The 12,500-nt window shown below is 45.9% G+C and overlaps 1 protein-coding gene across 1 annotated transcript in view; it reads left to right on the top strand.

Moving 5' to 3' along the window:
• sgk1 (serum/glucocorticoid regulated kinase 1) overlaps positions 1 to 12,500 on the top strand; it is a 102,801-nt gene that overhangs the window by 80,396 nt on the left and 9,905 nt on the right. The window contains 5 exon segments of the mRNA XM_045721202.1: positions 151 to 229; positions 7,608 to 7,796; positions 7,879 to 8,010; positions 9,375 to 9,611; positions 12,232 to 12,327. Coding sequence (XP_045577158.1) covers positions 151 to 229; positions 7,608 to 7,796; positions 7,879 to 8,010; positions 9,375 to 9,611; positions 12,232 to 12,327 — 733 coding nt within the window.

Below are 12,500 nucleotides of genomic sequence, written 5' to 3'. Positions count from 1 at the left end.
CTCTGTCTCTCTCTCTCTGTCTCTCTCTATGTCTCTCTCTCTGTCTATCCCTCTGTCTCTCTCTCTCTCTCTTTCTCTCTCTGTCTCTCTCTCTCTGTCTATCTCTCTGTCTCTCTCTCTCTGTCTATCTCTGTCTCTCTCTCTCTCCAGTCCTGAGGTTCAGTCCATCGTCAACTTGGCTCCCCAACAACAGGAGGCTGAACTCATGAACGCGAATCCCTCTCCCCCTGTAAGTACAAATGTTTGTGTGTGCATACTGTATCTTTATTCAGACAGGGAGTCAATGCTGAGACCAGAGTCTCTTTATTTAGACAGGGAGTCAATGCTGAAAACAAGGTGCCTTTATTTAGACAGGGAGTCAATGCTGAGACCAAGGAGTCTGTATTTAGACAGGGAGTCAATGCTGAGACCAAGGAGTCTTCATTTAGACAGGGAGTCAATGCTGAGACCAAGGAGTCTTTATTTAGACAGGGAGTCAATGCTGAGACCAAGGAGTCTTTATTCAGACAGGGAGTCAATGCTGAGACCAAGGAGTCTTTATTCAGACAGGGAGTCAATGCTGAGACCAAGGAGTCTTCATTCAGACATGGAGTCAATGCTGAGAGGTCTCTTTTCCAGGTGAGCACCACAATGCACATCAAAATACAATAAACTTATTAAACTACATGTAGCATTGGGCCAGAAAAACCTAAATGACGCAAGTTCAAATCCCAGAGCCAACAATGTGAAAAATCTGCCAATGTACTCTTGAGCAAAGCACTTAACCCTAATTGCTCCTGGGTCACCACCAGTAATGGCTGTGACCCCACTCTCAAAAGGGCGTCTCAAGGGGAGTTGGGAAATGCAACAACAACAACAACAACATTTCTCTTCCACACGTACAGCTTAACCAGTTGTAGGTGCAGTGAAAGGGACAAATATAAGCAGTGGCGATGCGTCCAGCAGATGGCGCTATTTTTCATGTAAATCTGTCATCGATTTATTTACAATAGTGTATTATATCAGTTAGCAAACAATGTAAACTAAGTCAACCCGCTGAGAGCCAGGTAACTTCTGTCCCCTTGGGTGCTGTGGTAAACTAAGTCAGCCCACTGAGAGCCAGGTAACTTCTGTCCTCTTGGGTGCTGTGGTAAACTAAGTCAGCCCACTGAGAGCCAGGTAACTTCGGTCCTCTTGGGTGCTGTGGTAAACTAAGTCAGCCCGCTGAGAGCCAGGTAACTTCTGTCCTCTTGGGTGCTGTGGTAAACTAGGTCAGCACCACTGAGAGCCAGGTAACTTCGGTCCCCTTGGGTGCTGTGGTAAACTAAGTCAGCCCACTGAGAGCCAGGTAACTTCTGTCCTCTTGGGTGCTGTGGTAAACTAAGTCAGCCCACTGAGAGCCAGGTAACTTCTGTCCTCTTGGGTGCTGTGGTAAACTAAGTCAGCCCACTGAGAGCCAGGTAACTTCTGTCCTCTTGGGTGCTGTGGTAAACTAAGTCAGCCCACTGAGAGCCAGGTAACTTAGGTCCCCTTGGGTGCTGTGGTAAACTAAGTCAGCCCACTGAGAGCCAGGTAACTTCTGTCCTCTTGGGTGCTGTGGTAAACTAAGTCAGCCCACTGAGAGCCAGGTAACTTCTGTCCTCTTGGGTGCTGTGGTAAACTAAGTCAGCCCACTGAGAGCCAGGTAACTTAGGTCCTCTTGGGTGCTGTGGTAAACTAAGTCAGCCCACTGAGAGCCAGGTAACTTCTGTCCTCTTGGGTGCTGTGGTAAACTAAGTCAGCCCACTGAGAGCCAGGTAACTTCTGTCCTCTTGGGTGCTGTGGTAAACTAAGTCAGCCCACTGAGAGCCAGGTAACTTCTGTCCCCTTGGGTGCTGTGGTAAACTAAGTCAGCCCACTGAGAGCCAGGTAACTTCTGTCCTCTTGGGTGCTGTGGTAAACTAAGTCAGCCCACTGAGAGCCAGGTAACTTAGGTCCCCTTGGGTGCTGTGGTAAACTAAGTCAGCCCACTGAGAGCCAGGTAACTTCTGTCCCCTTGGGTGCTGTGGTAAACTAAGTCAGCCCGCTGAGAGCCAGGTAACTTAGGTCCCCTTGGGTGCTGTGGTAAACTAAGTCAGCCCACTGAGAGCCAGGTAACTTCTGTCCTCTTGGGTGCTGTGGTAAACTAAGTCAGCCCACTGAGAGCCAGGTAACTTCTGTCCTCTTGGGTGCTGTGGTAAACTAAGTCAGCCCACTGAGAGCCAGGTAACTTCGGTCCTCTTGGGTGCTGTGGTAAACTAAGTCAGCCCGCTGAGAGCCAGGTAACTTCTGTCCTCTTGGGTGCTGTGGTAAACTAAGTCAGCCCACTGAGAGCCAGGTAACTTCTGTCCTCTTGGGTGCTGTGGTAAACTAAGTCAGCCCACTGAGAGCCAGGTAACTTCTGTCCTCTTGGGTGCTGTGGTAAACTAAGTCAGCCCACTGAGAGCCAGGTAACTTCTGTCCTCTTGGGTGCTGTGGTAAACTAAGTCAGCCCACTGAGAGCCAGGTAACTTCTGTCCTCTTGGGTACTGCGATAGAGTTACATTGGCACAGAATAGTCGACGTCTTTTGTCCGGTAATTTTGATTGATATGTGTCTTCTAGCTGAAAACGTTATCATGACTCATGTTGACTATCTCCTATCAAATCATTTTCAAACTTAGCGTTATGAAGGAAATATAGAGAGATAAAACATTTCAGGACTCATTAGAAACTAAACATTGAAATAAATAATTATCCGTTAAAATAAAGCAAGCTGGAAAAGAAGATTCACCTGTATTTGGTGGTGGGATATCAGACCGTAATACCCTTGGAACTATAACTATGTTATTGTTTGATATCAGACCATAATACCCTTGGAACTATAACTATGTTAATGTTTGATATCAGACTGTAATATCCTTAGAACTGTAACTATGTCTAGTTAATGTTTGATATCAGGCTGTAATACCCTTGGAACTGTAACTATGTTAATGTTTGATATCAGACTGTAATACCCTTGGAACTGTAACTATGTTATTGTTTGATATCAGACTGTAATACCCTTGGAACTGTAACTATGTCTAGTTAATGTTTGATATCAGGCTGTAATACCCTTGGAACTGTAACTATGTTAATGTTTGATATCAGACTGTAATACCCTTGGAACTATAACTATGTTAATGTTTGATATCAGACTGTAATACCCTTGGAACTGTAACTATGTTAATGTTTGATATCAGACTGTAATACCCTTGGAACTATAACTATGTCTAGTTAATGTTTGATATCAGGCTGTAATACCCTTGGAACTATAACTATGTTAATGTTTGATATCAGACTGTAATACCCTTGGAACTGTAACTATGTTAATGTTTGATATCAGACTGTAATACCCTTGGAACTGTAACTATGTTAATGTTTGATATCAGACTGTAATACCCTTGGAACTGTAACTATGTTAATGTTTGATATCAGACTGTAATACCCTTGGAACTGTAACTATGTTAATGTTTGATATCAGACTGTAATACCCTTGAAACTGTAACTATGTTAATGTTTGATATCAGACTGTAACACCCTTGGAACTGTAACTATGTTAATGTTTGATATCAGACTGTAATACCCTTGGAACTGTAACTATGTTAATGTTTGATATCAGACTGTAATACCCTTGGAACTGTAACTATGTTAATGTTTGATATCAGACTGTAATACCCTTGGAACTGTAACTATGTTAATGTTTGATATCAGACTGTAATACCCTTGGAACTATAACTATGTTAATGTTTGATATCAGACTGTAATACCCTTGGAACTATAACTATGTTAATGTTTGATATCAGACTGTAATACCCTTGGAACTATAACTATGTTAATGTTTGATATCAGACTGTAATACCCTTGGAACTGCAACTATGTTATTGTTTGATATCAGACTGTAATACCCTTGGAACTGTAACTATGTTAATGTTTGATATCAGACTGTAATACCCTTGGAACTATAACTATGTTAATGTTTGATATCAGACTGTAATACCCTTGGAACTGTAACTATGTTAATGTTTGATATCAGACTGTAATACCCTTGGAACTGTAACTATGTTAATGTTTGATATCAGACTGTAATACCCTTGGAACTATAACTATGTTAATGTTTGATATCAGGCTGTAATACCCTTGGAACTGTAACTATGTTAATGTTTGATATCAGGCTGTAATACCCTTGGAACTATAACTATGTCTAGCCTGTTAGGGCTAGGGGGCAGTATTGACACGGCTGGATAAAAAACATACCCGATTTAATCTGGTTACCACTCCTACCCAGTAACTAGAATATGCATATACTTATTACATATGGATAGAAAACACCCTAAATTTTCTAAAACTGTTTGAATGGTGTCTGTGAGTATAACAGAACTCAAATGGCAGGTCAAAACCTGAGAGATTCCTTTACAGGAAGTGGCCTGTCTGACCATTTCTTGAACTTCTTTTCCATCTCTATCATTTACTAAGGATCTCTGCTCTAACGTGACACTTCCCACGTCGTCCATAGGCGCTCAGAGCCCGGGAAAAAACAGAATGTCGTCATTCCAGCCCCAGGCTGAAACACATTATCGCCTTTCTCAAGTGGCCGATCAAGGGACACTGGGCTTATGCGCGTGACCCGACCGCCCCCGCCTTTGGGATTTTTTTCCTCTGTTTGCCGAAAAGGAGATTCCCTGTCGGAATATTATCGCTTTTCTACGAGAAAAATGGCGTAAAAATTGATTTTAAACAGCGGTTGACATGCTTCGAAGTACGGTAATGGAATATTTAGAATTTTATTGTCACGAATTGCGCCATGCGCGGCACTTCTTTACTATTTCGGATAGTGTCTGGAACGCATCGAACAAAACGCCGCTATTCGGATATAACGATGGATTATTTTGGACCAAACCAACATTTGTTATTGAAGTAGCAGTCCTGGGTGTGCATTCTGACGAAGACAACAAAAGGTAATGAAACTTTTATAATAGTAAATATGATTATGGTGAGTGCTAAACTTGCCGGGTGTCTAAATAGCGAGCCCGTGATGCCTGGGCTATGTACTTAGAATATTGCAAAATGTGCTTTCACCAAAAGCTATTTTAAAATCGGACATATCGAGTGCATAGAGGAGGTCTGTATCTATAATTCTTAAAATAATTGTTATGCTTTTTGTGAACGTTTATCGTGAGTAATTTAGTAAAATGTTAGCGAATTCCCCGGAAGTTTGGGGGTATGCTAGTTCTGAACGTCACATGCTAATGTAAAAAGCTGGTTTTTGATATAAATATGAACTTGATTGAACAAAACATGCATGTATTGTATAACATAATGTCCTAGGGTTGTCATCTGATGAAGATCATCAAAGGTGAGTGCTGCATTTAGCTGTCTTCTGGGTTTTGGTGACATTATATGCTGGCTTGAAAAATGGGTGTCTGATTATTTCTGGCTTGGTACTCTGCTGACATAATCTAATGTTTTGCTTTCGTTGTAAAGCCTTTTTGAAATCGGACAGTGTGGTTAGATTAACGAGAGTCTTGTCTTTAAATAGCTGTAAAATAGTCATATGTTTGAGAAATTGAAGTAATAGGATTTTTAACATTTTGAAAATCGCGCCACAGGCTGCCAGTGGCTGTTACGTAGGTGGGACGCAAGCGTCCCACCTAGCCCATAGAGGCTAGTTAATGTTTGATATCAGGCTGTAATACCCTTGGAACTGTAACTATGTCTAGTAGTTGCCTTATTCTGAAGACCATCTTGGTAACAAGCAGGCAGACGCTCTCAGAACGGTGTTTTGTCTGCGTCCCAATACTCTAACAATGTTCAAGCGTTGGATTGTTCACCCACTAATAGGGAACGTGAGCTGGGTTTAGACCGTCGTGAGACAGGTTAGTTTTACCCTACGTCCCAATACTCTGACAATGTACAGTTGAAGTGGGAAGTTTACATACACCTTAGCCAAATTCATTTAAACTCAGTTTTTCCACAATAATCCTAGTAAATATTCCTTGTCTTAGGTCAGTTTGGATCACCACTTTATTTTAAGAATGTGAAATGTAATAGTAGAGAGAATTATTTATTTCAGGTTTTATATCTTTTTATTTCTTTATTTCTTTATTTCTTTCATCACATTCTCAGTAGGTCACTCCATAAGTATTTGGTAGCATTGCCTTTAAATTGTTTAACTTGGGTCAAACGTTTCGGGTAGCCTTCCACAAGCTTCCCACAATAAGTTGGGTAAATTTTGGCCCATTCCTCCTGACAGAACTGGTGTAACTGAGTCAGGTTTGTAGGCCTCCTCGCTCGCACACGCTTTTTCAGTTCTGCCCACAAATGTTCTATTGGATTGAGGTCAGGGCTTTGTGATGGATACTCCAAAACATTGAGTGTGTTGTCCTTAAGCCATTTTGCCACAATTTTGGAAGTATGCTTGGAGTCATTGTCCAATTGGAAGACCCATTTGCGACCAAGCTTTAACTTCCTGACTGATGTCTTGAGATGTTGCTTCAATACATCCACATAATTTTCCTACCTCATGATGCCATCTATTTTGTGAAATGCACCAGTCCCTCCTGCAGCAAAGCACCCCCACAACATGATGCTGCCACCCCCATGCTTCACGGTTGGGATGGTGTTCTTTGGCTTCCAAGCCTCCCCCTTTTCCCCCAAACATAACAATGGTCATTATAGCCAAACAGTTCTATTTTTGTTTCATCAGACCAGAGGACATTTCTCCAAAAAGTACGATCTTTGTCCCATGTGCAGTTGAAAACTGTAGTCTTGCTTTTTTATGGCGGTTTTGGAGCAGTGGCTTCTTCCTTGCTGAGCGGCCTTTCAGGTCATGTTGATATAGGACTCGTTTTACTGTGGATATAGATACTTTTGTACCTGTTTCCTCCAGCATCTTCACAAGGTCCTTTGCTGTTGTTCTGGGATTGATTTGCACTTTTTGCACCAAAGTATGTTCATCTCTAGGAGACAGAACGCGTCTCCTTCTTGAGCGGTATGACGGCTGCGTGGTCCCATGGTGTTTATACTTGTGTACTATTGTTTGTACAGATGAACATGGTACCTTCAGGCGTTTGGAAATTGCTCCCAAGGATGAACCAGACTTGTGGAGGTCTACAATTTCTTTTCTGAGGTCTTGGCTGATTTCTTTTGATTTTCCCATGATGTCAAGCAAAGAGGCACTGAGTTTGAAGGTAGGCCTTGAAATATATCCACAGGTACACCTCCAAGTGACTCAAATGATGTAAATTAGCCTATCAGAAGCTTCTAAAGCCATGACATCATTTTCTGGAATTTTCCAAGCTGTTTAAAGGCACAGTCAACTTAGTGTATGTAAACTTCTGACCCACTGGAATTGTGATAGAGTGAATTAATTATAAGTGAAATAATCTGTCTCTTAACAATTATTGGAAAAATTACTTGTGTTATGCACAAAGTAGATGTCCTAACCGACTTTCCAAAACTATAGTTTGTTAACAAGAAATTTGTGGAGTGGTTGAAAAACGAGTTTTAATGACTCCAACCTAAGTGTATGTAAACTACCGACTTCAACTGTATGTTTATATCATATCTCTTACCTCCTGCTCTCATCCACAGCCCAGTCCCTCCCAGCAGATGAACCTGGGCCCGTCCTCCAACCCCACAGCCAAGCCCAGTGACTTCCACTTCCTGAAGGTGATAGGGAAGGGCAGCTTCGGGAAGGTCCTCCTAGCCAGGCACCGAACAGACGACCAGTTCTACGCTGTTAAGGTGCTGCAGAAGAAGGCCATCCTGAAGAAGAAAGAGGTACAAGTTGCACACAGACACAGATACCACCACGTGGCCAACCTCTATAACCTCTAACCTTTACCCCTTTGTTGACCTCCAGGAGAAACACATCATGTCAGAGAGGAACGTCCTGTTGAAGAACATTAAACACCCCTTCCTAGTGGGACTACACTACTCCTTCCAGACCGCTGATAAACTCTACTTTGTACTGGACTACATTAACGGAGGAGAGGTGAGGAGACACACTGAAACATAAGGAAGGAGGAAGGGAGGGAAGGAAGGAGAGAGGAAGGGAGGGAGGGAGGGAGGGAGAGAGGGCAGGAGGGGGAGTGAGGCAGGGAGGGAGGGCAGGCAGGAGGGGGAGTGAGGCAGGGGGAGTGATGAAGGAAGGGAGGGAGGGGCAGGGAGAGAGAGAGGGCAGGAGGGGTCACAAGGAGTGAGGCAGGGAGGGTGGGAGGGAGGGAGGGAGGCAGGGAGGAAGGGGGGAGGGAGGGGTCACAGGGAAGGAGGGAGGATGGGAGAAAGGGAGGGATGGAGAGAGAGGGAGGGATGGAGGGAGGGAGGGGGTCAGGGAGGGAGGGAGGGAGGGTGGGAGGGAGGGAGGGAGGGAGAGAGAGGGAGGGGGTCAGGGAAACTGTGGGCAGAATCAGCACTGGCATATTTCTGGAGTGAAGGAGTGAAGACAGCACTGTTTAAATATGGACTCTTCTTTTTCTCCTCTCTACCTCTCTTTCTCTATCTCCCTCTCTCTCTACCTCTCTTCTCTATCTCCCTCTCTCAACCTCCCCCTCTATCTCCCTCTCTCTCAATTCGCTGTCTCTCTCTACCTCCCTCCTTCTCTACTTTCTTTATTCTCTCTCCTTTTTGCCCTCGTCTTCCTTCCATCTCTTTCTACCCCTGACTGTCTTCCTCCCATCTCATTCTACCCCTGACTGTCTTTCTCCCATCTCGTTTTACCTCTGACTGTCTTCCTCCCATCTCGTTCTACCTCTGACTGTCTTCCTTCCTCTCTATTTTTTCTCTGCTGTCTTGTTGTTTTCTATGATACTGTGGATGCATCGTTGAAGCTCTGCACACACCAATAGTACGATAAAGACCAAACCTCCCTCCCTCTATCTCTCCCTCTCTCTCTCTCTCTCTCTCTCTCTCTCTCTCTCTCTCTCTCTCTCTCTCTCTCTCTCTCTCTCTCTCTCTCTCTCTCTCTCTCTCTCTCTCTCTCTCTCTCTCTCTCTCTCTCTCTCTCTCTCCCTTTCTCTCTCTCTCTCTCTCTCTCTCTCTCTCTCTCTCCCTCTCTCTCTCTCTCTCTCTCTCTCTCTCTCTCTCTCTCTCTCTCTCTCTCTCTCTCTCTCTCTCTCACTCTCTCTCTCCCTCTCTCTCTCCGTCTCCATTTCTCTCTCCCTCTCTCTACCTCTCCCTTTCTCTCTCCTTCTCTCTCTCCCTCTCCCTCTCTCCCATTCTCTCTCTCTCTCTCTCTCTCTCTCTCTCTCTCTCTCTCTCTCTCTCTCTCTCTCTCTCCCTCTCTCTCCTTCTCTCTCTCCCTCTCCCCCTCTCCCCTCTCCCTTTCTCTCTCCCTCTTTCTCTCTCCCTCTGCTCCAGTTGTTCTACCATCTCCAGAGGGAGCGATGTTTCTTAGAGCCTCGGGCCAGGTTCTATACAGCGGAGATCGCCAGTGCCCTGGGATACCTCCACTCTCTAAACATCGTTTACAGAGACCTGAAGCCTGAGAATATTCTACTGGACTCTCAGGGACACATCATACTCACGGACTTCGGGCTCTGCAAGGAGAACATAGAACAGAACGGAACCACGTCGACGTTCTGTGGAACTCCAGAAGTAAGGACAGAACTTTTTTTGTTTGTTATTGATAAAGTTTGATTGGTTGGTTGTATTGAAGGTACACTACATGACCAAAAGTATGTGGACACCTGCTCGTCGACCATCTCATTTCAAAATCATGGGCATTAATATGGTGTTGGTTTCCCCACTTTGCTGCTATAACAGCCTCCACTCTTCTGGGAAGGCTTTCCACTAGATGTTGGTACATTGCTGCTATAACAGCCTCCACTCTTCTGGGAAGGCTTTCCACTAGATGTTGGAACATTGCTGCTATAACAGCCTCCGCTCTTCTGGGAAGGCTTTCCACTAGATGTTGGAACATTGCTGCTATAACAGCCTCCACTCTTCTGGGAAGGCTTTCCACTAGATGTTGGAACATTGCTGCTATAACAGCCTCCACTCTTCTGGGAAGGCTTTCCACTAGATGTTGGAACATTGCTGCTATAACAGCCTCCACTCTTCTGGGAAGGCTTTCCACTAGATGTTGGAACATTGCTGCTATAACAGCCTCCACTCTTCTGGGAAGGCTTTCCACTAGATGTTGGAACATTGCTGCTATAACAGCCTCCACTCTTCTGGGAAGGCTTTCCACTAGATGTTGGAACATTGCTGCTATAACAGCCTCCACTCTTCTGGGAAGGCTTTCCACTAGATGTTGGAACATTGCTGCTATAACAGCCTCCACTCTTCTGGGAAGGCTTTCCACTAGATGTTGGAACATTGCTGCTATAACAGCCTCCTCTCTTCTGGGAAGGCTTTCCACTAGATGTAGGAACATTGCTGCTATAACAGCCTCCACTCTTCTGGGAAGGCTTTCCACTAGATGTTGGTACATCGCTGTGGGGACTTGCTTCCATTCAGCCACAAGAGCATTAGTGAGGTCGGGCACTGATGTTGGGTGATTAGGCCTGGCTCGCAGTCGGCGTTCCAATCCATCCAAAGGTGTTCGATGGGGTTGAGGTCAGGGCTCTGTGCAGGCCAGTCAAGTTCTTCCACACCGATCTCGACAAACCATTTCTGCATGAACCTCGCTTTGTGCACTGGGGCATTGTCATGCTGAAACAGGAAAGGGCCTTCCCTGAACTGTTGCCACAAAGTTGGATGCACAGAATCGTCTAGAATGTAATTGTATGCTGTAGCATTAAGACTTCCCTTCACTGGAACTAAGGGGCCTGAACCATGAAAAACATCCCCAGACCATTATTCCTCCTCCACCAAACTTTACAGTTGGCACTATGCATTGGGGCAGGTAGCGTTCTCCTGGCATCCGCCAAACACAGATTAGTCCGTCGGACTGCCAGATGGTGAAGCGTGATTCATCACTCCAGAGAACATGTTTCCACTGCCCAAGAGCTTTACACCACTCCAGCCGACGCTTGGCATGGTGCATGGTGATCTTTAGGCTTGTGTGCAGCTGCTCGGCCATGGAAACCCGTTTCATGAAGCTACTGGTGAACCGTTCTCATGCTGAAGTTGCTTCCAGAGGCAGTTTGGAACTCGGTAGTGGAGGGTTGCAGCCGAGGACAGACGTGCAACAGGCTTCAATACTCGGCGGTCCCGTTCTATGAGCTTGTGTGGCCTACCACTTCACGGCTGAGCCGTTGTTGCTCCTAGACGTTTCCACTTCACAATAACAGCACCTACAGTTGACTGGGGGCAGCTCTAGCAGGGCAGAAATTTGACAAACTGACTTGTTGGAAAGGTGGCATCCTATGACAGTGCCGCGTTTAGAGTCACTGAGCTCTTCAGTAAGACAATTCTACTGCCAATGTCTGGCTATGGAGATTGCATGGCTGTTTGCTCGATTTTATACACCTGTCAGCAACGGGTGTGACTGAAATAGACAAATACACTAATTGGAAGGGTGTCCACATACTTTTGTATATATAGTGTAATTTAAAGCTTGATTAATTTCACCTCTGTATCTGCTGGTGATGATTGACAATGTAATAGCTAATGTTCTCGCTCTTTCCCCCTTCTCTCTCTCTCGCTCTCTCTCTCTCTCTTTCTCTCTCTCTCTCTCTCACCCCCTCCCTCTCTCTCGCTCTCTCTCTATCTCACCCCCTTCTCTCTCTCTCTCTCTATCCCACCCCCCTCTCTCTCTATCTCACCCCCCTCTCCCTCCCTCCCTCCCTCCCTCCCTCCCTCCCTCCCTCCCTCCCTCCCTCCCTCCCTCCCTCCCTCCCTCCCTCCCTCCGTCTCTCTCTCTCTCTCTCCCTCCCTCCCATCCTCCCTCCCATCCTCCCTCCCTCCCTCCCTCTCTCCCTCCCTCTCTCTCTCTCTCTCTGTCTCTCTCTCTCTCTCTCCCTCCCTCCCTCCCTCCCTCCCATCCTCCCTCCCTCCCTCCCTCTCTCCCTCTCTCCCCCTCCCATCCTCCCTCCCTCCCTCCCATCCTCCCTCCCTCCCTCCCCCTCCCTCCCTCCCTCCCATCCTCCCATCCTCCCTCCCTCCCTCCCCCCCTCCCATCCTCCCTCCCTCCCTCCCTCCCTCCCTCCCTCCCTCCCTCCCTCCCTCCCTCCCTCCCTCCCTCCCTCCCTCCCTCCCTCCCTCCCATCCTCCCATCCTCCCTCCCTCCCTCCCCCTCCCTCCCTCCCTCCCTCCCTCCCTCCCTGCCTAGTACCTAGCCCCCGAGGTGTTACACAAGCAGCCGTATGACAGATCGGTGGACTGGTGGTGTTTAGGAGCCGTGCTTTATGAGATGTTGTATGGCCTGGTGAGTACAAAAAAAACTCACGGACGATTAGTAAAGCTCAAACCAAGTTTATTCACCCACTGGGTCATACAGCTGTATAGGACAAAGGCATGGTTCCACCAGTATAGAGTTGACTAAAAGTATCCTCACTCCGTCTAAACAGTACATTGTTTATTGCTAGGCAGAACTTTAAT

Source organism: Salmo salar, chromosome ssa06, assembly GCF_905237065.1.
Source record: "Salmo salar chromosome ssa06, Ssal_v3.1, whole genome shotgun sequence".
NCBI lineage: Eukaryota > Metazoa > Chordata > Actinopteri > Salmoniformes > Salmonidae > Salmo > Salmo salar.
This window is presented reverse-complemented; position numbering and strand designations above follow the sequence as displayed.